The sequence below is a fragment of the Petaurus breviceps genome, unplaced genomic scaffold, assembly GCF_028583685.1.
Source record: "Petaurus breviceps papuanus isolate PSGF00001 unplaced genomic scaffold, PetGlider_PUasm1.0 90897, whole genome shotgun sequence".
NCBI lineage: Eukaryota > Metazoa > Chordata > Mammalia > Diprotodontia > Petauridae > Petaurus > Petaurus breviceps.
The window spans coordinates 7,873,019-7,900,607 of NW_027187374.1; the positions used below are offsets into that span (position 1 = coordinate 7,873,019).

The 27,589-nt window shown below is 34.5% G+C and overlaps 1 protein-coding gene and 1 pseudogene across 7 annotated transcripts in view; one reads left to right on the forward strand and one right to left on the reverse strand.

The window, feature by feature from the left end:
* Positions 1-27,589, forward strand: part of ITSN1 (intersectin 1) — a 327,970-nt gene that overhangs the window by 43,237 nt on the left and 257,144 nt on the right. For all 7 annotated transcript variants that reach the window (XM_069074954.1, XM_069074950.1, XM_069074953.1 and 4 more), the window contains one exon: positions 25,262-25,321. In XM_069074954.1, coding sequence (XP_068931055.1) covers positions 25,294-25,321 — 28 coding nt within the window. In that variant the 5' untranslated portion in view covers positions 25,262-25,293. The remainder of the gene's footprint in view (positions 1-25,261; positions 25,322-27,589) is intronic.
* LOC138151339 (anaphase-promoting complex subunit 13 pseudogene) lies at positions 18,674-19,043 on the reverse strand (annotated as a pseudogene).

Sequence of the window (27,589 nt, forward strand, 5' to 3'; positions counted from 1 at the left end):
ATCCCTTATTTGGTTAAGAAAATTAATCTTCTGGGGTGGCTAGGTGGCGCAGTGAACAGAGCACCGGCCCTGGAGTCAGGAGGACCTGAGTTCAAATCTCGCCTCAGACACTTTACATTTGTTAGCCATATGACTTTGGGGAAGTCACTTAACTCCAATTGCCCCCTCAAAAAAAAAAAGAAAAACAAAGAAAATTAATCTTCTGCCTACAGCTGTGAAAGCTATATGATCTTCATTTTTTCTAAATTTTAAATAATTTATTCAATATTAAGATCATATTCATTTTGAATTTGTTATGGAATATGGTATGAGATGTTGATTTTAAGCCTAATTTCTGCCAGTTTGCTTATTGTCTTTGACAAAGTATCCCTTTGATAATTTGATTTGAAGAATACTAAGACTATAAATTAACTTTGTTAGCATTTTCATTTTTATTAAATTGGCACAACCTCGCTATGAGCACTAAATGTTCCTCCAGTTTTATAAGTGATTCTTTATTTCTTTAATGAACATTTATAAGTGAATCTATTTAAATATTTTGTCTCCTTTGTTAAATTTATCCCCAAATATTTCATGCATTCGATAAATATTTTGAATAGTATGTCCCTTTTCATTTTTGCCTCTTAGATTTTGTTATTATATAGAAATATAGTTGATTTGTGAGGATTTATATTGTAACCTGCAGTTTTACTAACACTGTCAATTGCCTCAGTATCTTTTCTGATTCCCTTGAATTTTCAAAGTAAACTATTGTGTCAGCAGCAAGATGGATAGTTTTTTCTTCTCTTTCCCTGTGTTCATGCCTTTACTTACTTTCTATTCCCTTATTGTTATTGCTAGCAATTCTAGAGCAGTGATAGCAGAGAGAGTAAGCATCCTTGTTTTATCTTTAAATTTGTTGGGAAAGCTTTTTATCCTCTTTGCATATGATACTTGCTTTTTATTTTAGATAGTATATACTTTTTATGATATTAAAAAGGTCCCTTTATGCCTTACAATGTAGAGGATTTTTTGTTTTATTTTGTGTAATTTAGTGTTGTTTTTTGTCAAAACCTTTTCTTGCATTTATTGAAATAATCAAGTGCTCTGGAATTTTTTTGTTTTTAATATGATATATTTCATTGATTGGTTTCCTAATTTTGAATGATCCTTGTCCTCCATTTTATAAATCCAACTTGGTCATAATGAATGATTTCTTGGGTGTATTGTTGTAGTCTGTTCAACAGGATTTTACTTAAACATTTTGAATTGATATTCATTAATATTGGTCTATAGTTCTCTTTCTTTCCATTATCCTTCCTTGGTTTGTGTATTAGGATCATATTTGCTTTATAAACAGAGTGTGTTTTCACAGTTTTTGATAATAATTTATGCAGTATTAATATCAATTGTTCTTTAAAAGTTTATTTTTACTTTTTGGAGGGGGGAGGGCAGGACAATTGGGGTTAAATGACTTGCCCAAGGTCGCATGGCTAGTAAATTAAAAGTTTATTTTAATAAATATACTGTACTTCACCCCCGTTTGTCACTCCTTTCCCTAGTTTTGAATTTTTCTTACTAGCTCCTTTTTATTTTTTTTTCTAATTCTTTCTCAGTAAAGTAGTTAAGTAAAAGCCTCCTTCTCTTCTACTTAAAATTCTTTTGGTAGTTACTCTCTATTAAGTTTCTCTGCCTTTTTCTAAGAAGAATTTCTCTCATTTTCTTCATTAATTCTTTCCCTTTCTGTTTATCCTAGACTTTTATCCTTTGATTTTTCGTCCTTATTATACTTATTTATGCCTTGTTTGGTCTTTCTATTCCTTAAGGAATTAATACTTCAAAGTACTTATTTTGAATTATCTTTTCTAAATAATTTTTATGTTATTGCCATATATATCTTTTGTATATCTTGCTTTTCTTTTTCTGCTGTGCCTGAACCATTTTTTTGTTGATAAGGATCATGCCTGTCTGTGTTGGGAACAATAGATTGTTGAAACTTAGAAGTTGTTTGAATAAGATTTTCATTGGCAATGTAGCAAAACTGACACAAGATAACTTAGTTTCTTAGTATTTTTTTTGTTGTCTCCTGCAGTGGTACAAAGTTATTTTCTTTTATGATCTTCTTAGCTTTATCTTGGCTTGTTAAGTTCAGGATATGAAAAAAAAAAAGAACTTTCTGTGTAATTTTTGTATTTTGTGTCCCTTTAACTGTTTTCATTTAATCACTTAGGATTAAGTATTTGATTAAAATAAACTCAGTTTGTACACATCAAGCATTAATTTAACAGAAACAAAAAAAAGTTTGCTATAACTTTTTCTTTTAAATTTAAGACTGCATTGCTTTACAGTTAAGTTTCTCTTAAATCTTATCCCTCAACTTCCCATAGCCCCCTTTTTTTTTAAAAATTGCTTTTTCTCTTTAATGCATGCAATCTTTCATGCTAATGATGGAGTTTAAATAACGCTTTTGAAAATGGATATAGTTAGAAATACAGGTTCCTTGTTTGTAAGATGGCAGTCTTATCTGAAGATCTAGTGTTTAGGATTCAAATAAAAAAAATAGACAAATTGGAATTGATGGTGTGCTTTTTCAGATTTTCACTTTCCAGTTAATGAAACTAAACAGAAAATGAAACATTTGTAGGATAGTTAATTTCTGTTTCCCTCTTTTAATGTGGACTAATCTCCCTCATGTATCATTATGTTAGGTTTTTAGTTTCCTTGTACCTTGATGAATCCCTTACCACAAATGGTAAGGTTAGAATGATACTGAATAACTGATATAAATATTTGAATTGTGGAAACTTTGTGAAAAGTCAGTAAATAGTTTGTTATGTGATGCCAGGGAATGTTGCTACAGAATGCACTTAAAGCTTATTTACTTCTATCTTCTCTTTTCCACTGTCTTTGACTCCTTATATATGAAAAAAAAGAAATACCTGCCCTCAGTTTTAAGAAGTATTTGTGTTTGTACAAAACAGAATACTTTCACTACACTGATCTATTGCAATGTTTTCTTTGTTTCTTTTTTGTTTTTTAATGTTTTCTTCTGAATATTATCACATTTAGCTGTGAGATATTTGGATATAAATCCATCAGGTTCTTTTGGTCTTCCTTTAGTTTTACAGTCCTTACAACTTCCTTGCAAATATGAGTTTTCATGTTTGATCATCTTGCTCTATTTGGGAACTAGTAGTTTCTCTAAATATATTTAGAAGTACATCTGTGATTTGAAAAAAAATAAATACAATATATTGATATGGTAGGTTAAATGTTCATGATTTATTTTAGTCTGTTTTTGTCTGACCTTGATTCTGTTTTCCTTGGGTTTCAGAAAGGCTTTGGAATCATATAGCTTTTGTACTTATAGTTCATATTCATGTATAATCTGCTCTAGAGGTAGGACCCTTCCTCCCTAGGACTTTTTAAATTTAACACAAATTAACTTGTAGGGAAGAGGGGAAAGATGAAATTTTATTTTCTGACATTTGTATTTGACATATGGCAAAAAATGTAGGAAAACTTTTTTCTCTATAAATTCTTTTAGGTTTTCCCTCAAATTAGTAATAAAAATGATGATGCTCTGTAGTGCCAATGCAGTATTTACAGCACCCACGATAACGGTAAACTATAAAAATTCCTGCATGGTGCTTGATCACAAAATATAACAAAATCTCCATATAGAGAATAGAAGCAAAGCATTTATTTAGATACCAGAAAACCAGATCCCAAAACCAGTAAACTGATTCCATCACAGTAGTAAAGAAGTTAACAAGCCATAACCACACAGCGTCCTTTAGCCTTCCCAGTATTTACTCATGAGCCTGACTCCTTGCCTGAGCATCCTCTCTCCCAACACTCCAGTCTAGCTCTGACTCCCAGCTTCCTGTGGGCTCTGTTCTACCCTTCAGCAAACTCCTCCCACCACAGGCTCCATGTGATTACATTTATCCTATTGGGGCAGAGTTTACTTTCAAAGCAAGGAAGGTCTTCAAATTCCCCCTAGGCCTATTAAGGGGCAGGGAAGATCTTCAAATTCCCATTCCCATTACATGCTTTTTTTAGATTATCAGCATTTTTTGGTAGTTTTTTTTTTCTAGACATTCCCATCTGTAAATATACCAAACGTACTAATTTAGTACTAACTAAATCAAGTTAAGTTTTAGCTTAAGCTTTAATAGGTTAAACTTGCACTAATACTTTTGGAATACCCTGTGTGGTACATTTATATCTTTTTTTTTTTTTTTTTGCTTTTTGGAGGGCAATTGGGATTAAGTGACTTGCCCAAAATCACATGGCTAGTAAGCGTGCCAAGTGTCTGAGGTCGAATTTGAACTCAGGTCTTCTTGACTCCAAGGCTGGTGCTCTATTCACTGTGCCACCTAGCCACCCCCATTTATATCTTTCTAAATGAAAAATCGTATATACAATTTCCTTTTCTAAAGAAAGGAAGTTGCTATATACATAAACATCGCACACACATATACATACACCATCTTTTGCTTTTTTTTTGGAGGGGGGAAGGTAAGGCAATTGTAGCTAAGTGACTTGCCCAAGGTCACATGGCTAGTTTTTGTGTTAAGTGTCTGAGGCCGGATTTGAACTCAGGTCCTCCTGACTCCAGGGCCTCTATTCACTGTGCCACCTAGCTGCCCTGACCATCTTTTTCTTTTGCTCTTCTCCCCTTGCTTTAAAATTTTTAGAAATCTTGTTTTCCAATTTCAAACCGTTCTTAATTTTACTCTTTTGGTTTTAAGACTTTACTTCAGTTTCTTTGGGTCATTAATTTTTTCATCTATCATAATTTTCCATTTAATATTTTCTTGTTATTAATGAACATATATTGGTGTTTGGGAAAGCATAAACATTATATTCTACATAAATTAGCTTGAATAATGGAGAATCAGAAATTATAACTTGAATGAGCCCTAAACTCATTGGGATATTTGATCTAAGTAAGCTAAGTTTGATTTTATGGAATTTAAAAACCAAGCTTATTTGTGATAATTAAGTAGTACTTTCTATTGTCTTGTAAATTGCTATACAAAATAAAAGCATTTTTTTTTTAATGAGCTGATTAACAGACCAGTTTCAGTAGTTTATGAGAACTGACCATCATAGTGGAGACACTGTTTCTTAGATTCATGTGTCCTTTTAAAATTTTGTTTATATGGTTATAGTCTCTATTGTTCTGATATTGCTTTTGTCACTGTGTATCACTTTGTATTCATCTCCCCATATGTCTTGACAGTTTTCATATTCCTTATTATCTAGTCATGCTGCTTTCCCTTTGTGTAATAATTATTCAAGTATTCCTCAGTCAATTGTAGAGATATTGTTTCTTGGTTTAACTTGTTCATTTTCTAATTTCTTTGACTATAAGTGGTTCTGATTACTTCTTTTTTCTGTTAGTATCATTCAGGGATGTAAATTCTTCTAATAATAGTACATTTTTTTGTATCTTATACATTTCAAAAAGTTGTATTTATAGTGTCATTAAATTACTCAGTCCTGTGCAGTCCTGTCTACGTGCACTGTATTCATGGCAGGGACAGAGGGTGATAAGAATCATGATCTTTAGACTCTGAATAAATTTTAGTTTGACTTTTGGTACTCTAAATAATTCTTATCAATTGAATGGCCACATTGGTTGGAGGAGATGAATAATAATATTGATATTCTTGCTATAAATGATAGTAGATGAAAGAAGGATATTGCAGTTCACATGAAGGATGGCTCACAGTAACATCTTGGAAGGACAAAAAAGGAGTTAGCAGAGTGTTTTTTTATATGCCCAGAGGCTACAAGAGATATTGTTTCATTGGACAGGTGGTCATTACATATTATTACTGTTGATAAGTATTTGTAGAATGACCACTGTAAAGATAATTGCAGCTTATGCATTAACATCAGTTACTGCAGACAAGGTGATAAATTCACTGTAGCTTTTTGATAACTTTCCAAATCAAATCACAAATAAGCTGATATTTGGCAAATTCAGTGCAAAGGTGGGATAAGGTGAAAATGAGGAGAAATATATGGGAAAGCATAGTTTGGGAGAAAGAACTGAGAGAAAACAAAGACTTAGGAGATTATATAGAAACCTCACACCTCATTAATATTTTTTTCAAAAAAAGAGCTGGTAGGCTCTGGATATTGTGAGCACCAAAAAAGAGCACAAAAACTGAATTGACTATAATTTAACATTCAAGAAAATAATTCTTATTTGATATGGGAGTTATCAGTGAGGAGCCATCTACATACAGTAAGATGATTAACTCATTAGAACCAAGATTAAAATTTGTAAAAAGACAAAATACTAATACTAAATACTAAAAATACTAGTGAGAAAAAAATTGCATATAATTTAAAAGATTTAGCCCTGAATTATTCAAACAAATTGACAAAATGGGAAATGGGCAACAGAAATAATATCAGTACCAACTGTAATGATTCATGTGATCTCTAATATTAAACTCCTGAGGGGCTAATAGAAGAGGTAAAAATGGCACTAAAGAGAACAAAATTGGGGGGAAAATGTATTTGAATACAGGTGTTCTTGACTCCAGGCCCAGTGCTCTATTATCTGTACCACCTAACTATATAGTCTTCCTTATTTCACTAATTCTCCTTTCCCTACCCTAATGCAAGCACCCTCACAAAGTGCTAAACCTGTCAGTCATTCAGCAAGCTGAGTACCTGTTGTTTGCCAACCAGACACTGTGAGAGATACAGTCACACAAAATCGATACACAGTGATTTGATGGGAGGTGCTGATGATTCAGGTAATCAGGAAAGTTCACTGGCAGGAAGTGGTGCTTGAGAAGGAAAGAAAAAAAAGAAGGAAAGAAAGAAGCAAGCATTTATTAAGCTTTTACTATATGTGTGGCAATGTGTGAAGCAATAAGAATACAAATGTACAGTTGCAGCCCTCAAGGAGCTAATATTACTGTGACTATACAAAGAAAGGAGCTGAAAAGTGGGAGGTGGGAGTGGAAGGCTTTTAGTGCAGCAAAAGCCAGAAATTGGGCCTGGAAGTACTGAGCTGTACCTTTAAGGGAACATTGTACCTATATAATAATATTTACTTTATATGTTTTATGAAAACTCAACTCCTTTTCTGTTTCATGTTGGAGTTTACCTGTAGGAATAGTGCCTCTCTATACTCATTAGAAAGGCAGGTAGATAGCTCAGTGGATAGAATGCTGGGCCTGGAGTAAGGAAGACCTGAGTTCATATCTGGCCTCAGACACTAGCTGTGTGTCCCCAGTTAAGTCAGTTAATCTCTGTTTGCCTTAATCCACTGTAGAAGGAAATAGCAAACCTACCCAGTGTCTTTGCTAAGAAACTCCCGTGGACAATATGATCTATGGGGTCACGAAGAGTCAGATACACCTAAATGCTAACAATGCTCATTACCCAGTCTGCCATCTCCTTCCTTTTTTTTAAATCTTGTCTTTCCTACAGCAAGATTTGTGTCATTCATTAGTTAACTGAAACTGTAATCTTTTTTCCCCCCAATTTATTTATTTATTTTTATTTTTGAACATTCATTTCCGCAAGCTTTTGAGTTACAAATTTTCTCGCCATCTCTCCCCTTACCCCCCACCCCAAAATAACATGCCTACTGAATTCTCCTTCCCCCAATCTGTTCTCTCATATATCCTCCCCCATCCTCCCTAACTTTCTAGTAGGCCAAAATGTATTTCTAAACCACTGTGCCTATATATCTTATTTCCCAGTTGCATGTAAAAAAAATTTTTTTTAAAACATTTTTTTTTTTAAACTTTGATTTCCAGATTCTTTCTCTTTTTCCCTCTTCACCCACCCCCATTGGGAAGACAAGCAATTCAATATAGGTTGTAAATGTGTAGTTATGGAAAATGTTTCCACAGTAGTTATATTGTAAAAAACTAACTATATTTCCCTCCATCCTATCCCACCCCCACTTATTCTATTTTCTCTTTGACCCTGTCACTTTTCAAAAGTGTTTGCTTCTAACTACCCTCTCCCCCAATCTTCCCTCCCTTCTGTCATCCTTCCTCTTATCCTCTTCCCCCTCTACTTTCCTGTAGGGTAAAATACCCAATTGAGTTATGTATGTTATTCCCTCCTTAAGCCAAATATGTGAGTAAGGTTGACCCATTCCCTTTCATCTTTCTGCTCTTCCTCTCCATTGTAACAGTTTTGTCTTGCCTCTTTTATATGAGATAATATTAACCCTATTCTCACTCCCTTTCTCCTCCCAATATATTCCTCTCTCACCTCTTAATTTTATTTTTTAGATATCATCGCTTAATATTCAACTCATCCTGTGCCCTCTGTCTATGTACACATGTATACACATATACACACATATACACATACACCCTTCTGTACCCATATATATATATATATATTTCCTTCAACTATCCTCATACTGAGAAAAGTCTCAAGAGTTCCAATTATCATTAAAAAATTTTTTTTTTGCTTTTTGTAGGGACAATTGGGGTTAAGTGACTTGCCTAAGGTCACAGCTAGTAAGTGTTAAGTGTCTGAGGCCAGATTTGAACTCAGGTCCTCCTGACTCCAGGGCCAGTGCTCTATTCACTGCACCACCTAGCAGCCCCCAATTATGATTTTTCCATGTAGTAATGTAAATAGTTCAACTTTAATAAATTCCTTTCGATTTCTTTTTCCTATTTATCTCCTCATGCGTCTCTTGCTTCTTGTATTTGAAAGTCAAATTTTCTGTTCAGCTCTGGTTTTTTCACAAAGAATGCTTAAAAATTGGGGCAGCTAGGTGGTGCAGTGAGTAGAACACTGGTCCTGGAGTCAGGAGGACCTGAGTTTAAACCCAGCCTCAGCCACTTAACACTTACTAGCCATGTGACCTTGGGCAAGTCACTTAACCCCAATTTCCGTGCCTTCCCCCTCCAAAAAAAAAAAAAAGAATGCTTGAAAGTCCTCTGTTTTATTTAATGACCATATTTTCCCATGAAACATTATTCTCATTATACTCAAAAGCTGGGTAGGTGATTCTTGGTTTTAATCTTAGCTCCTTTGACCTCCAGAATATCATATTCCAAATCCTTCAATCCCTTAATGTAGAAGCTGGATAGATCTTGTGTCATCCTGATTGTGTTTCCATAATACTCAAATTGTTTCTTCTTGACTGCTTGTAATATTTTCTCCTTGACCTGGGAACTCTGGAATTTGGCTATGATATTCCTAGGAGTTTTCTTTTTGGTATCTTTTTCAAGAGGTGATCAGTGAATTCTTTTAATTTCTATTTTGCCTTCTGGTTCTAGAATATCAAGGCAATTTTCCTTGAGAATTTCCTGAAGGATTATTTCTGGGCTGTTTTTTTTATCATGGCTTTCAGGTAGTCCAATAATTTTAAAATTGTCTCTCCTGGATCTATTTTCCAGGTCAGTGTTTTTTCCAGTGAGATCTTTCAAGTTGCCTTCTATTTTTTTCATTTGTTTGGATCTGTTTTATAGTATCTTGATTTCTCATAAAGTCATTAGGTTCCTTTTGCTGCAATCATATTTTGAAGGAATTATTCTCTTCAGTGAGTTTTTAAAATTCCTTTTCCATCTGTCAAATTTGGCTTTTTAAGGTATTCTTCTCATCGGCTTTTTGGGCCTCTTTTGCCATTCGAGTTCATCTATTTTTTAAGGTGTTATTTTCTTCATTGTATTTTTGGATCTTCTTTAACAGGCTGTTGACTCACTTTTCATTATTTTCTTGCATCATTCTCATTTCTCTTCCCAATTTTTCCTCCACTTCTCTTTCTTGATTTTCAAACTCCTTCTTGAGCTTCTCCATGGCCTGTGACCAGTTCATATTTTTCTTGGAGGCTTTTGATGAAGGGGTTATGACTTTGTTTTCTTCTCCTGGTTCTATGTTTTGATCCTTTTTGTCCCCAAAAAAGAATTCTGTAGTCTGGGTACGCTTTCTCTGTTCATCTTGCCAGCCAATTAGTTGACTTTTAAGTATTTTTGCCACAGTAGAACTCTACTTCCAGAGTGGAGAGACGTGTGTCTCAAATTTTGGGGTTCTTGCAGTTGTCAGAGCTATGCTACCTCAAGCTCTGGCACACTGGAGTACCTTACTCCCAGGACTACCACCCAAGGCTGTGTGCCCACCTCTCGCCCTGAGGGCAGGGGCCAGACCCTGCTCCTCACCCAGTTCCAACAGAGTTGCCCACTGACCTTTGACTTTCTCTTTGGTGTTTATGGGTTGAGAAGTCTGGAAACTGCCCAGCTGCTGGTGATTCACTCTCCTGAAGTCTGCTCTGGCCAGTCTGGGCTGCTGGTCAGGGCCGCCTGGAGTCTGGGCCAGCATGTCTTACACAGGACTGCACTGGGCTCCAAGCTCGGGGTGATAGACCCTTCTTGTCAGTCTGCCAGACTGCCTTCAGTGGGAGATTTGTTTCTCTCTGTCACTTTGTGGGTTTTGTAGCTCTAAAATTTGTTTAGAGTCATTTTTTTACAGGTATTGGAGGTGGTTGGTGTGGGAGCTTAAGCAAGTTCCTGCCTTTTCTCTGTCATCTTGGCTCCACCTGCTGTGATCTTTTTTTTATCTTAAATTTTACCTTTTTTAATGAAATGAAAGCAATTTGTCCTTCTAACTTCTCATCACTGAAAGAAAAAAATGTAGCCCTTGTGTAACAGTTATACATTGTGCAGCAAAACACATTCCTGCATTTGACAATATCCAAAAAATGTACTCTGATTTAATTGCCTCTCTGTAGAGAAGATAGCATGCTTCATCAGCAATCCTTTGGAATTGTGTTTGGTTATTTAGTAGATCAGAAATCTTACGGTTTTAAAAGTTGCTTTTTTTTGCATTATTGTCGTTATATATAAATTGCTCTTCTGGTTCTGATCATTCTATATCAGTTCAGGTTTCTCTGAAACCATCTCCATTATTTTGTATGTCACAATAATATTCCATTACATTCATCAACCAAAATTTGTCCAGTTACTCCCCAATTGATAGACACCCCTTTAGTTTCCAGTGCTTTGTTACTACAAAAAAATTAATAAAAAAATTTTTGTACTTTTGAGTTCTTTTCTTTTTCTTTCCATCCCATTGAAGTATGCATGTAGTAGCGTTATAATTGCATCAAAAGAGTTACACAGTTTAATAGTTTTGGGGGTAGAATTCCAATTTATATTCCAGAATGGCTCACTCAATTCAGCCAACAAAATGCATTGATTAATCAATATGCTTATTTTGTCATAACCCTTCCAACATTTATTATTTTTCTTTTTTTGGTCAAATTTTCCATCTAATGGGTATGAGATCGAACCTCAGACTTGCTTAAATTTTCACTCTCTAGTTATTAGTGATTTGGAGCACTTTTTTCCTACAACTAGCAAAAGCTTGTTTCTTCCTTTGCAAAATGCCAATTTGTATCCTTTAATCCATTTATTAATTGAGGAATGACTTTTTCTTTTTTTTTTATAAAGTCTTTTTTTTAATATAAATTTTTTTTTCTTTTTGGATGGGGGGGCAGGGCAATTGGGGTTAAATGACTTGCCCAAGGTCACACAGCTAGTAAGTGTTAAGTGTCTGAGGATGAATTTGAACTTAGGTCCTCTTGACTCAAGGACCGGTACTCTATTTACTGTGACACCTAGCCGCCCTGACTTATTCCTATGATTTGAATTGGTTACTTATACATTTTGGAAGTAAGAGACCCTTATCAGTGAAACTTGCTGCAAAGATTTTTTCCTCCCTTACTTGTTGCCCTTCTAGTTTTAGCTGTGCTGTATTTGTTAAAAAACCTTTTCAATTTTGTGTCATCAAAATTATGTATTTTGCCTTTTGTGATCTTCTGTATCCTTTATTTGGTTTGTAATTCTTTGATTAACCATAGATTTGAAAGGTAATTTCTTCCTTGCTTCTCTAATTTGTTTATGATAACATCCTTAATGTCTAAGTCTTTTATGTATTAGAGTTTATCTTAGTTTTGGTATAAGATGTCAGTGTAATTTCTGGCAAACTAATTTCCAGTTTTCCAAGTCTTTTTTGTCAAACAATGAAACCTTATTCCAGTATCTTGAGTCTTTGGATTGATCAAATGCTAGACTACTAGTTTTGTTTTCTTTTGTATGTTCGCTTTTGCTATTGTGCTGAGCTACCACTCTATTTCTTGATCAGTACTCCAAATCATTTTGATGTTTACTGCTTTATAGTATAGTTTGGGATCTAGTACTGTTAGATTTCATTGTGTTGGGTTTTTTTTTTTACTACTTCCCTCTCCCCCCACCTTATTTACCTTGAGATTTGTGTGCTTTCATTCCTTTAGATGAATTGTTTTTTTCCTCTAGTTCTATAAAGTAATCCTGTGGTAGTTTGATTGGTATGGCATTGAATAAGTAAATTTATTTAGGTAGTGTTATCACTTTTATTATAATAATCCTTCCCATGAGCAATTAATATTTCTACAATTTTTAGGTATACTTTTCTGTAAAGAATATTTTATAGTTATGTACATATAGCTCTCATGTGTATCTTGGTAGGTAGAATCCTATGTATAAATTCTATTGTTATTTTAAGTGGAATTCATCTCTGTTATCCTGCTGAATTTTTTGGGTAATATATAGAAAATTTAATGGTTTATATGGATTTATTTTATATTCTATAACTTTGCTGAAGTTTTTGATTATTTTCATTTAATTTTTGGTTGGTTCCCTATGACATTCTAAGTAAAACATCATATCATCTGCAAAAAGCATTATTATTTTTTCTTTGCCTAGGCTTAGCTTATTCCCTTTATTTATTCTTGCTTTATTGCTCTAGCAAATTTTTAACAGTTTGCCAAATGGTGATAATGTACATCCTTACTGTAGCTCTAATCTTACTAGAAAGGCCGTGAGTTTATCTTCATTAACAGATAATGCTGACTTTCGTCTTTTTGATAGATACTGCTTTGTATATTAAGGAATGATCCATATATATATATTTTTTTTCTGCAGTTTTACTAAAAATGGACATTTTATTTTGTTAAAAACTTTTTCTAGAACTACTGATAATTATATAATTTTTGTTGTTTTTTATTCGTTTTTTTTTAATTAGTTTGTTTACTTTTCGTTTACAAGATTCAATTCCACTATTCCTTGAGTTTCACATTTTGTCCCCCTCCCTCCCCTCCCCACCATGGTGGCATACAGTCAAGTATAGGATATGTAAATACTTTCCCATTATATATTAGTCATGTTATAAAGATGGATTGTATCAGATGGAATGAAAAATGGTAAAGAGGACATAAAACCAAACAAGAAAAGAAAAAGATCAGGTATTTTGCTTCCATCTGGATATATACTCACTTCTTTCTAGTTCTTTCTCTGGATGCACACATTTCTCTCCATCATGAGTCTTTTGGGATTGACTTATATCACTGCAATGCTGAGAAGAGTCCAGTCTATCAAAGTTGGTCATCACACATACGTTGTGTCTGTAATTGTGTACAAATTTCTCCTGATTCTACTCTTCTCCCTCAGCATCAGTTCGTATAAGCCTCTACACGTAATTATGAAGTCCATCTGCTCCTCATTTCTTATAGCACAATAGTATTCTATAACATGCATATACCACAACTTGTTCAGCCATTCCCCAATTGATGGGCACCCCCTTAATTTCCAGTTCTTTGCTACCACAAAAAGAGATGCTGTAAACATTTTTGTACATATGGGTCTTCCTCCCACTTCTGTGATCTCTTTGGGATATAACCCTAGGAGTGGTATTGCTGGGTCAAAGGATATGAAATTATTTATAGCCCTTTGGGCATAATTCCACATTGCTTTCCAGAAAGGCTGGATCAGTTCACAACTCCACCAGCAATGCATTAGTGTTCCAATTTGCCCACAACCTCTCCAGCATTTGTCATTTTCCTGTTTTGTCATCTTAGCCAATCTGACTGGTGAGATGTGGTACCTCAGAATTGTTTTGATTTGCATTTCTCTAATCAATAGTGATTTAGAACATTTCTTCGTGTGCTTATAGATATCTTTAATTTCTTTCTCTGAAAATTACCTGTTCATATCCTTTGACCATTTATCAATTGGGGAATGACTTGTATTCTTATAGATTTGACTCAGTTCTCTGTATATTTTAGAAATGAGTCCTTTGTTAGAGACATAGCTTGTAAAAATTCTTTCCCAATTTCCCACCTCCCTCTTAATCTTGGTTACATTGGCTTTGTTTGTACAGAAGCTTTTCAATTTCATGTAGTCAAAATTATCCATTTTACATTTTGTAATGTTCTCTAATTCTTGTTTAGTCATAAAGTCTTTCCCTCTCCACAAGTCTGACAGGTAAACTATTCCTTGTTTTGGGAGACTCCTTACAGTATCAACCTTTATACCTAGATCATGCACTCATTTAGACTTGATTTTGGTATACGGTGTTAGATAATGGTGTATGCCCAGTTTCTGCCATACTGTATTCCAGTTTTACCAGCAGTTTTTGTCAAATAGTGAGTTCTTATCCCAAAACTAGGGTCTTGGGGTTTATCAAACAATAGATTACTATAGTCGTTGACTTCTGAATCTCGTGTGCCTAATCTATTCCATTGATCCACTCCTCCATTCCTCAGCCAGTACCATGTAGTTTTGATGACTGTTGCTTTATAATGCAGATTGAAATTTGGTATAGCTAGTCTACCTTCCCTAGCATTTATTTTCATTAATTCCCTTGATATTCTAGACCATTTATTCTTCCAAATGGATTTTGCTATTTTTTTCTAGCTCTATAAAGTAGTTTTTTGGTAAATTAATTGGTATGGCACTAAATATATAACTTAATTTTGGTAAAATTGTCATTTTTATTATATTAGCTTGCCCCAGCCATGAGCAATTGTCATTTTTCCAATTAGTTAGATTTGACTTTATTTGTGTGAAAAGTGTTTTGTAGTTGTGGTCATATAGGTCCCGGGTTTGTTTTGGCAGGTAGATTCCCAAATATATTGTAATGTCTACAGTAACTTTAAATGGGATTTCTCTTTTTATCTCTTGCTGTTGAATTTCATTGGAAATATATAGGAATGCTGAGGATTTATGTGGGTTTATTTTATATCCTGCAACTTTGCCAAATATATTGTCTCAAGTAGTTTTTTACTTGATTCTCTAAGTATATCATCATATCATCTGCAAAGAGTGATAGCTTGGTCTCTTCTTTGCCTAATTTGATTCCTTTGATTTCTTTTTCTTCTCTAATTGCTACTGATAACATTTCTAATTCCAGGTTGAATAAGAGGGGTGATGGTGGACACCCTTGTTTCACCCCTGCTCTTATGAGAAATGCTTCTAGCTTCTCCCCATTACATATAATACTTGCTGATTGCTTTAAATAGATGCTACCTATTATTTTAAGGAAGGCTCCATTTACTCCTATGCATTCTAATGTTTTTAATAGGAATGGATGTTGTATTTTGTCAAAAGCCTTTTCTGCTTCTGTTGAGATAATCATGGTTTCTTCTAGTTTTATTGTTGATGTGATCAATTATACTGATGATTTTCCTAATATTAAACCATCCTTGCATTCCTGGAATAAATCCTACCTCATCGAAGTGTATTATTCTTGAGATAAGTTGCTGTAGTCTTTTTGCTAATATTTTATTTAGAATTTTTGCATCTATATTCATGAGGGAGATTGGTCTATAATTTTCTTTCTCTGTTTTATCTCTTCCTGATTAGGTATCAGTACCATATTTGTGTCATAAAAAGAATTTGGTAGGACTCCTTCTTCACTAATTTCCCCAAATAGTTTGTAGAGTATTGGAATAATTTGATAGAATTCACTGGTAAATCCATCTGGTCCTGGAGAGTTTTTTCTAGGGAGTTGACTGATGGCTTGTTCAATTTCTTTTTCTGAGATGGGGTTATTTAAGTAATTTACTTCCTCTTCAGTTAATCTGGACAACTTGTATTTTTGTAAATATTCATCCATTTCCCTACGATTGTCAAATTTATGTGTATACAATTGGGAAAAATAATTCCTAATTATTGTTTTGATTTACTCTTCATTGGAGGTAGATTCACCCTTTTCATTTTTAATAGTCATAATTTGGTTTTCTTTCTTTTTTATCATATTGACTAAGGGTCTATCAATTTTATTGATTTTTTCATAAAACCAGCTCTTAGTTTTATTTATTAATTCAATAGTTTTCTTAATTTCAATTTTACTAATCTCTCCTTTCATTTTCAATATTTAGTATTTAGTTGGGGATTTTGAATTTGTTCTTTTTCTAGGTTTTTCAATTGCATGCCCAATTTATTGACCTCCCTTTTCTCTAATTTAATCATGTATGTACTCAGGGATATAAAACTTCCTTTAAGAACTGCCTTTAATGCATCCCACAAATTTTGGTATCTTGTCTCATTTTTTAAAATTTTGTTTTTTTAAGCAATTGGGGTTAAGTAACTTGCTCAAGGTTACATGGCCAGTTATTTCTGGGTGTGGTGCTGAGTGTCTGAGCCTGGGATTCGAACTCCAGGTCATCCCAACACTGGAGCTGGTGCTCTTACTTACTGAGCCACCTGGCTGCCCCTAAGCAATTGGGGTTAAGTAACTTGCTCAAGGTTACACGGCCAGGTGTTTCTGGGTGGGTGCTAAGTGTCTGAGCCCAGGATTCGATCTCCAGGTTATCCTGACACTGGAGCCGGTGCTCTTACTTGCTGTGCTATCTGGCTGCACCTATGTTATCTCATTATTATCATTCTCTTGAATGAAATTACTGATTGTTTCTATAATTTCTTGTTTGACCCATTCATTCTTTAGGATTAAATTGTGTAATTTCCAATTAGTTTTTAGTCTGTCTTTCCATGGCCCTTTATTGCATATAATTTTTATTGCATCATGATCTGAGAAGGATACAATTAATATTTCTGCCTTGTTACATAGAATTGTGAGGTTTTTATGCCCTAGAACATGGTCAGTTTTTGAGTATGTGCCATGAACTGCTCAGAAGAAAGTCTATTTCTTTTTATCCCCATTCAATTTTCTCCAGAGATCTGTCAAACTTTTATCATCTCTAAAATTCTGTTCACCTCCTTAACTTCTTTCTTGTTTATTTTGAGGTTGGATTTATCAAGTTCAGAGAGGGGGAGATTAAGGTCTTCTTTTGCTATCTATTTCTTCCTCTAATTCCTTTACCTTCTCCTCTAGGAATTTGGATGCTATACCACTTGGCACATATGTGTTAAGTAATGATATTGCTTCATTCTTGATGGTGCCTTTTAATAGGATATAGTTTCCTTCCTTATCTCTTCTAATTAGGTCAATTTTTGCTTTTGCTTTATCTGAGATAAGGATTACTCCCCCTGGTTTTTTTTTTTTTTTACTTTAGATGAGGCATGATATATTTTATTCCAGCCTTTTACCTTTACCCTGTGTGTATCCCTCTGTTTCAGATGTGTTTCTTTTAAACAGCATATTGTAGGATTATGATTTCTAATCCATTCTGCTATCCATCTCCATTTTATGGGAGAGTTAATTCCATTCACATTTACAGTTATGATTGTTATCTGTTTCTTTCCCTCCATCCTATTCCCTCCCCTGTTAATGCTCATATTTTTCCCCCTTCTCCTTTCCCCCCCTTAATAGTTTTCCTTTTGACCACCACCTCCCTCAGTATTCCCTTATCAGCCCCTCTCCTTTTTCCTCCCCTTCCCCCTTCTTCTTCCCTCCCTACTAAACACTCTCCCCTTTCGTATTCCTTTTCCCCTCCTACTGCCTCTAGGATATTTTTATACTTAATGAAGTGTGTTATTTCTTCTTCACACCAAATGTGACAAGGAACAAATCTCATGCGAAGCTCCTTTCCCTCCCCTCTTTCCCTCTAAAATGATACTTTTTGCGTTTCTTCTCCATACAGTCCTATGCTTAACTGGTTGTTATTCCCTCCTTGCACCAGAACCAATGAGGGAAAATCTCATATGATTCTCATCTCCCTCCCTTCTTTTCCTCTGCTATATTGTTTTTATGCCTCTTTGTGTGGCATAATTTACCCTTTTCCACTTCATTCATTCCTCTTTGTCCATTGCAGTCCCTTTGTAGCCCTTAATAAGATTTTTTTAAATTGTCATTTTGTGTATTTTATTTTATATATTTTTTATGCACAAATCTTAAATTTAATGGAAGAAAACAAAAAAAATACTAACTCCATCTGTGAATAAGTTATTTCCATATTAATGGCACCAATATTTTAAACACATTAACTCAAAATACATGACTAAAGTAAATGCAGCACCTTACCTAGCTAATTTTACACTTGAGGTAAAACTATAAAATTGAACTCTCTTCTCTTAATGTCTTGGTAAGTTTGCATAACAGACCCAACAGTTTTTCACATCTAATGTCAAATACATTCTTTGTCCTACCCCTTGGTATGACATTGAAGAAAGGAGCAAGGCAAAGCAGAGTAATTTGACATCATTCTCCCAGTTTCTATCTGACTCTTTCTACTGTTGAAGAAAATATAAAGGTAAACTAAATTGTACTGACCTATGACAACAGCATCAAAACCAAAGTTATAGGTGAATATTTAAGTTTAAGACAAGCTAATGGAGAGATTTAGATCCATGGAGCTAAATATTTGTTAAAATCTTCTAATATTAAGCAATCTAAATTAGTTATCTCTTCATGAAAAAATATTTTTAAACTCTACTTTGTAGACAAGAATCACTTGTTCAAAGTAGTGGCTCACAGTTTAAAGATATGACTTGGGAACCTATGAGATAACATTTTGGATACACAATAATCTGTCCATGGAAGAGAAGAACTTAATTAGTTTCCTGCTGGGGGAATGTTCTCATGTAGATACTGTAAGGCTAAGTCTGTCCACTTCATCTCTTGTTCTTTAATGGATTCTGTTGTGCCACCATTGTCTTGTTCTGGTTCAGAAATCTCATTCAATGGTATTGCAACATCTTCATAGGGTAACTTATCTTCTCTCCACGCATCATCGATCAAATCCAGAATTCTTCTGTCCCTCTGTACCTCACTGTCCATTCTTTTGTGATTTTTATTTTCTTAGACCAATGTCCCTCTCTTCAGCAAGAAGCCTGCATTTTAACTGAGGTCTCCCTGTGCTCTGAACAGAGTGGCTTCAGGTCCCAGAGCAGGCTCTTAGATGGTATTCATCAAATCATTCTGGAGGCCCATTTTGTGTATTTTATAGTCATACCCTCTGCTTGTCTATAAACAGTTTGCTCTTATTAAATAGCAGGGTGTGTGTATGTGTGTGTGTTTACCTTTTTATGTCACTCTTGCATCTCATAATTGGAGGTTGAATTTTTCATTGAGCTCTGGCTTTTTCATCAGGAAGGTCTGGAATTCTGTTATATCATTGAATGACCATCTCTTTGCCTGGAAGAATATGCTCAGTCTCACTTGGTATGTGATCCTTGGTTGTAACCTGAGCTCTTTTGCCTTCTGGAAAATTGTATTCCACTGCCTCCAATCTTTCAGTGTAGAGGCTGCCAAATCCTGTGCAATCCTCACTGTGGACCCTCGATCTTTGAATTATTTCTTTCTGGCCACTTGAAGTATTTCCTCCTTTCCCTGGTAGTTCTGGAGTTTGGCCACAACCATTTGAGGACTTTTCAATTTGGGATCTCTTTCAGCAGGTGTCCGATGGATTCTCTTGATTTCTATTTTACCCTCAGGTTCTCGTATCTTAGGGTAGTTTTCCCTTGAAGAATGTTGTCCAGGCTCATTTTTTCATCATGATTTTCTGGTAGGCCTATGATTCTCAGATTATCTCTCTTAGATCTGTTTTCCAGGTCAGTTATTTTTCCATTGAGGTATTTTACCTCTTTTTCTAATTTTTCATTCTTATTGTTTTGTTTGACTAATTCTTGGTTCCTCATAGAGTTATTTGTTTCAATTTGGTTGATTCTAGTTTTTAGCAAATCATTTTCCTTGGTCAGTTTTTGGAGCTCCTTTTCCATATCATACACTTTTCTTCTTAGAAAGATGTTTTCTTCATTATAATGTTTTTCTAATTCTGCAGTTTTGGTTTTGAGAGAATTATTCATTTTATCTTCTATTTCTCTCATTTGGTTTTCAAAGTTTCCTTTTGAGCTCATCTAGGAGAGCTCTCTTGTGCTTAGGACCCATTCCCTGTTGATGTTTCAGCTGTGGGTGTGGAGTCCACATTGTCTCCCTCTGAGTTTGGTTCCTCCCTCTGAGTATAGTGGGACTCCAGAGTCTTTGTCTTTGTAGTCTGCTTTCTATCCATTTTGAGGCAGGGCCTAACCACGCCCTTCCTCTAGGGTTCCCAAGCCTTTTTTGTAGAGGGTTTTGCCCTGTGGCAATAGTTACTATGTTTTGGGGGGGAGAGTGGGGGTTGGAGCAGGTGAGTTTCACTCTGTCATCCTGATAGGGGCTTTGTAAAAAATTTCTGGGCTATGGAGTGGTAGCCCCAGGAGTATTTGCTGTCCTGGACAGGGGCCCCTACATTTGGTTCTTACCTTGCTCTTTCCAGTCCCAGCCCTTTGGTGATAGGCCTGGTAGTGGCCCTTGTGGTTGGTCAGACGACTTTACGCCCCCCCCCCCCCCCTGCCCCCTGCATGCCACTTGCCTTCCCTGCCTGCCTATCAACAAATGTTTCTTAAGCAGCTACTATGTGTATATATATTGATACACTCTGGGGATCATTGTTTTTTATTCATAAAGTCAATTATACTCATAATTTTCCTAAAATTGAACTAACTCTACATTTTTGAATATTAATCCAATTTGGTCATAGTATATAAAATTTGGAATATGTTGTTGAAATCTCTTTCCTAAATTATATTTAACATTTTTGTATCATCACTGTTCTTTAATGATTCTGGTCTCTACTTTTTGACTCCCTGGTTTAGTTATAAAGACCATATATTTGTAAGAGAATAAAGTTGGTAGAATTCCTTCTTTTCCTATTTTTGCTATTTGTATAATATTGAAATTAATTTTATTTCAACTGTTTGATAAAATTCACTTGTAAGACCATTTGATTCTGGGATTTTTTTCTTTGAGAGTTTATGGCTCATTCAGGTTCTTTTTTGGAGATTGGTTGTTTAAATTCCATATTTCTTTGTCTGATAATCTGTTTATTTTGTATTTTTGTAAATATTAGTATCATTTTTTGCTTGTTTTATTGGAATATTGGACAAAAAATTTCCATAGTTTTCTTGATTTCTTCTTCAGGTATTATTTCTTCCTTTGAGATTAGAAGCTAGTTATTTGATTTTCCTCTTTATTTTAAAACCAATTTAATTTTTTCCTACTTTATTTCCCCAATAGCTCTTAATTTTATGTATTCAAAGTTTTTTTTTAATTTGTTTTTATTAATCTCTTGTTTGATCGTCAGCATTTCTATTTTGGTTGTTTTTCTGTTTTTTAAAATTGTTTGCCCAGTTTGTTGATTTATTCTTTCTCTCTTTTGCTGATGAAAGTATTTGGAGTTATAAATTGCCCCTTAGCACATTTGCCTACATCTCCAAATTGCCTACAGTTATCTATTTTTTCTATTATTTGTTCTTTCACTAACCCATTATTTAGGATTAAATTATTTAGGCTTGAAATATTTTTATTTTTGGAGGGGGGAAGGCAAAGTAATTGGGGTTCAGTGACTTGCCCAAAGTCACACAGCTAGTAAGTGTCAATTAATTGAGGCTGGATTTGAACTCAGGTTCTCCTGATTCCAAGGCTCGTGCTCTAATTCACTGTGTCACCTAGTTGCCCCTCAATTATTTTGTAATCTTTTCTTAAGTAGTCCTTTACTGATTATACATTATTACTGATTACATTGTGGTCAGTAAAGTATCTTTAATATTTCTTCTTCATTTCTTTTGTGAGTTTTTTTATGCCTATTCATGTGTCATCAGTTTTTTTTTTTGTATGATGACATTCATAGCTGAGAAATACATACATGCACTCTTTTTTTTTTTAATTTGAATTCAGTAATTGCCAGAAGTCTATGTTATCTAACTTTTCTCAAATCCCATTCAGGTCCTTAACTTCATTCCTTCTTATTTTTTGGTTAGATTTTTCTATTTCTGAAAGTGGTATATTGAAGTGGGTTACAGTGTTATAGTTCTGCTCCATTTCTTCATGGAACTCATTTAGCTTTAGCCGATATGCCATTTGGTATGTGCACATTTATTATTGATATTAATTCACTGTTTGTGCTTCCTTTAAGTAAAATATATTTTCCCTTTTTGTCTTTTTAAATTTGGTTTATTTTTGCTATTGCCATGTTGGAAGCTAACAGCTTTAAGGCTATCTATGGATCAGTTAAGCTATCTCAATATGAAGACATTTCTCCTAAATGGAAAAGTTCCCAGATGGTATTATTATTCCTTCCTTTTTAACTTCAACTGAAGCATAATAGATTTTCCTCCAGATTTTCCTTATTTTAACTGAGCAAAGCTTTCTTACAACTGTGTTTTCTTCCAAGAAACCCCCCCCCAACATATTAGATTCAACTTTTTAATCCATTCTGTTATCTTTTTCTGTTTTATGAGTAAGTTGGCATTCATTGTTAAATGATCACATTGACATTCATAGTTATAGTCATTAATTTTGTATTTCCCTCCACTCTATTCTCTCATATTTTTCATTCCTTTTATTTATTTACTGCTTTTTATAAAAAAGAGAGGGGTAAGGGAGAAGCATACTTAGCACCATTGCTTTTGATTTGATGCATTCTGCTTCTGACCTTTCTCTCATGCCAAATCCTATCACAGTTTCTTATGCATTTAGGGGAAGGATGGGGAAGGAAAAGGAAAGGAATAAGCATTTATGTTTTATCTGCTATGTGCCAGGAACTATCCTAAGCATTTTTTACTAACATTTTCTTATTTGATCCTCACAACAACCCTGTGAAGTAGGTCTTATTCTCTCTTTTACAGTTGTGAAAACTGAAGCAAGCAGAGATTAAGTGGCTTGTTCAGTGTCCCACAGCTAATATATGTCTATTAGATCTGAGGTCTTCCTGACTCCAGGTCTACCACTCAGTCTACTCTTAACATCAGCTGCCACTTAGCTTTACCTTTTAAGTAGTTAAATGGTATTTCATTTGTTGCCTTTATGAATTGTTGGCAATGCCTTTTAGCCAAATGTTTTTTCCCTGTTTATCTGTTTTATTCAAGTCTCTTTTTGCTGTTGTCCTGTCTGACATTGTGATTCTTCAAAACAACGACTGAGGAGACATTAGAAACTGTTAACCCAAACTACTTTTTTATCTGCATAAAATTTTTATTAGAAAGGTATGCATACACCCATATTATCCTAAATAAAAATTAGCTAAGAAGAGTCAGATTTGCACATACTATTCTCAAGTCTAGAGCAACATCTTCACATTCACACGCTAAATAACTTTGTTTGATGATCTTCTGATTATCAATATCAAATGAGGCATAAAGTGTGGAGATGCCATTTCCAGAGGCATTTTCCCATTGTTATGAAAGATATCCTGTGCAAAGCCCAAATGGAAAAGGGTTTCCCTGTTGATGTTGAAGCTTTATGGAATCTACCTTTTTTGGGATGCCATTGTGTCCTGATTTCATCAAGGCCAAGAATACTACAGGACTAATGAGATTCATAACCATTCAAAAGAGATCAGTTTACCAATCTATGCAGGAAAAACCAAATGAAAGAAAGATGACTGTCCTTTATTTTACGAATCTTAGTTCAGTGGGGAGTCCACTCAGTTAGATCATTATGTATGTCATTGATAGGAACTGCATATGGACAGTGATCTGAATCTAGAAGTAAATAACAGGAAGTGAGTAGGCTTTATTGCATTTAGGAAATTGTCTAGTACTTTGTGTGATCAATCATAAGCTGTTCCTTGACAGAACACCCACCTTTTAAATGCTAATATTCCCAAAATGATGACATGAAAATTGTAGAAAATAATTATTTCCAAAAAAATAAAAATTATGGATAATCTAAAGGGCAGGTGGAAGATATAGCTTACTTATGACGGGCGTATCCAGCTCTTTTACTAGTGACTTACATTAAACAAGGAGATCATCAGAAACAAAGGAAATGTGTGTCTGGAGAAAGATGTGGGTCAGTCAGGTGGTGAGAGCGAGAGATAACAGGTCAAGAGCCAAAATATTATATTCGTACCTACCAAATATTAAAAGTTCTGGAGGAAAGGCCTCCAGGATGTTGTATAGATAAGTCTTCTATAGAGGATTTATGGGAAAAGATAGACAACAATTACACAAAATGAAAAGGCATTGATATGCTGCAGTCAACATTGGTGATATGAGCGAGTCACATTGTAACATCACAGGTCTTTCAAAATACAAGAATGAAAAGATTGAATTTTAAGACTAGTAAAAATAATTTCCTAAAAGACTTCAAAACTTTTATTTATGAGTATTTTCTCAGTGACACTTCCAAATCATTATGTAGTCTACTAAAAATTATCTTAGTTCTGACCAACTTGGAGGAGTGCCAATATAGATGAATAAAACAGTATATTGAGAATTTAGTGACTTGGATTCAAGACCATGCTTTTCCACTGACTTGCTTTGTGACCTCAGGCCAGGCTAGAAAATGGAAATATTAATTTCTGCTCTACCTTTTCTAACATAAGGATATTGAGGTTTGAATGCGATAATGCCTCCCAAGTTTTGTTTTTTTATTTTTGTTTTGTTTTGTTTTTGCCTTTTGGAGGGTGGGGGAGGTAGGGCAGTTGGGGTTAAGTGACTTGCCCAAGGTCACACAGCTAGTTTTTGTGTTGTGTCTGAGGTCGGATTTGAACTCAGGTCCTTCTGACTCCAGGGCTGGCGCTCTATTCACTGCGCCACCTAGCCACCCCATCCAAGTTTTATTTAAAGTAATAAAATGTTACTTCTCTAATATTTAAGTTACCACCATGTTTTAGAGGTGAATAGACAGACTAACAGACTTTATTGTCTGATGAAGGTGAGTTCTCACACTGGTGGCTCATTAACTGCATGGCCCTTTACTTGTTCAGAAAGTATTGCCTGTTTTAGAATAATGTATTTGATCATGTAAAATCTGTCCAGACTTAAGGATTCTTTTCATAGTGCTTCCATAAAAACAGTGAATGAATGATAACACAAATAGTAATTACACATGGGGAATATATCATCCTATCTTAAATGAATAATAATATCCATTATTATACTTTTCTTAAAGTTTCTATAAAATATACACTGTGTTCTGCATGTTAGAGTGCCCAAAAAGCAATAAATTTTATTTATGAAGTGTAATAAAATACATGTCTGCATAAACTTAATTGTTGCATTTTTCATTACAGGCTTCTACTAGCAAGCTAAAAGTAAAAGAACCATGGCTCAATTTCCAACATCTTTTGGTGGTAAGTTTTCAGATTTTTCTTTAATAATTAATTAGTAATTTTTGTCCTTTTTCTAATTTGATCTGTCTCTTTCAAACATTCTAATGTGAATAGAATGCTTTTATGATCCTCATAATATGTAGCCCCAAAAGCATAAAATGAAAACTCCCCTCTCTCCACTGATTCACTCTCAGATTAATGTCAGATCAGTGTAATAGCCCATTGGTAAAGCGATCTATCTTAATATCCAATATGATACCATAAATTCTGAATTCTTTGGGGTTGTAAATATTTCTATGAGATACCTAGCATACTGGTATTTGGTATGTATTAAAAATAGCAGTAGGATTGTTGTTTTTATCCTTTAGGCTTTTTTTCCAAAAGATGTTTTTTTAACCTAGTTACAGGAGTCTGTGCCAGTAGAACTTTGTGGGAAGAAAGGGAGGTTTTGAGGGAAGAAATTTACAAAGTGCTTAATATTATTTCATTTGATATTCACAACAACCCTGTAAGGCAAGTAATATTATAATCCCCATTTTACAGGTGAGGAAACTGAGGCAAAGAGAGGTTAAGTGACTTACCCAGGGTCATATAGCTACTAAGTATTCAAAGTAGGATTTGAATTTAGGGATTCCTGTCTCAGTATCCAGTGCCTAATCTACTGTGAAATTCAGCAGCCTTTCCCATATCCTGCAGACACTTCAGTTTATATTTACATTTACAAAGTGGCAATTATGTACAAGAACCTGACTATTCCATGTGCTGAAAATAAAAACAATATTTTTTTAAACCTACTCTACTCAGTCTTTTCCCTCAAGATGCTTATAATAGGAGAGATTAAAAACAAGTAAGGAAAAAGGTAGAATATAAGTAAGACAATGGAAAAATCCTGTGTCATATAAGAAGATTTTAAAATGGAGTACTATTAGGGAAAGTTTCATTGAAAAGAGAGTACTTGTACTGGGAATTGAATGGAAAGGAAGATTTGGGCAGATGGTGAAATATAAGGGAGTGTAGTCCTGGACGATGGTCTAGAACAAAATGAGATCAGGAGACCACTAGTACTACAGCCTGGATAGATTATGGAGTGAAGGAAAAGAGAGAGACAGAGAGAGGGTGTATGCGTGCATGTGCGTGTGTGTGTGTGTGTGTGTGTGTGTGTGTGAGTGTGTGTGTGTGTGTAATTAGAATAATAAAGTCAGGGGATTATAGGAATAGTGAATGGAGTCAGGGATTTGGAACAAGGAATACTTGTTCAAATCCATCTGAGATATTTACTAGGTGTGTGACCACAGACAAGGCATTTCACCTCTCTCATATGCAATTTTCTCATATGTAAAATGGGGATAATAATAGTACCTGTTTCACAGGATTGTTGTGAGGATCAAGTGAGATGATATAGATAAAGTGGTTTTTAAATTTCAAAAACACTGTATAAATCTTGTTGTTGCTGTTATTATAGATCTAAAGCTAGAAGGCACCACTGAGATTATCTACTCTAACCCCCTTATTTTTACAGCTGAGGATACTGTGGCCCAGGGAATTTGAATAACTCACCCAATCTTACATACCACTTAGAGCCAAATTTTATATATTTTATCCTGTAGGCAACCAAGCCATAGAGTAATGATCATCTTCTAGGGTAGAGGAGAGGAACGTGTGATTCTAGAATCTTAAGCATTTTTTTTGTGTTCTATAACTTCAGATACTCTTTAATCTGTCAGCTTCCTTATACCTTATATTTTAGGGGTTTTGAAAAACTTCTGAAATTTTGGAAACTTTCTGTCATCCTCTGTCTTTTCCATTGGTTCGAAGTTATATTAGAGAAAGCTCATCACTAAGGCATTGACTCAATATAAGCATGATGACCAGATAGATATTCCAAACCAATAATCAGGACATGTGGTCTATCAAATAATTTGTTTTAGTGATTTTTTTTAACAGTGGATCAGAATATTTGGAAAATAGGTATGGCACATGAAATAGGATAATTTGGAATTAGAACTTTCTTTGAAAATCTGAGACATTTAGTTGCTGTAAATGTAATTAATATAAGCTATGATGGAACCTTCTTTTGTATGGGTCATCCCAGTATAACAATTTGATCTGAGAAGGCATTAGTCAGCAGCTGAAGCCAAAACAGATTCTAAAATCTTTCTCTTATATTAAAATTATTTAGAAGCTGAATGCCAGTTCTGACAACAGTTGGCACCAGCTAAAGGACATAAGATTGCAGCAAATACGGTAGATTATATGCAAGTTTATTTCAATAAAGTTGACTAACAAGGT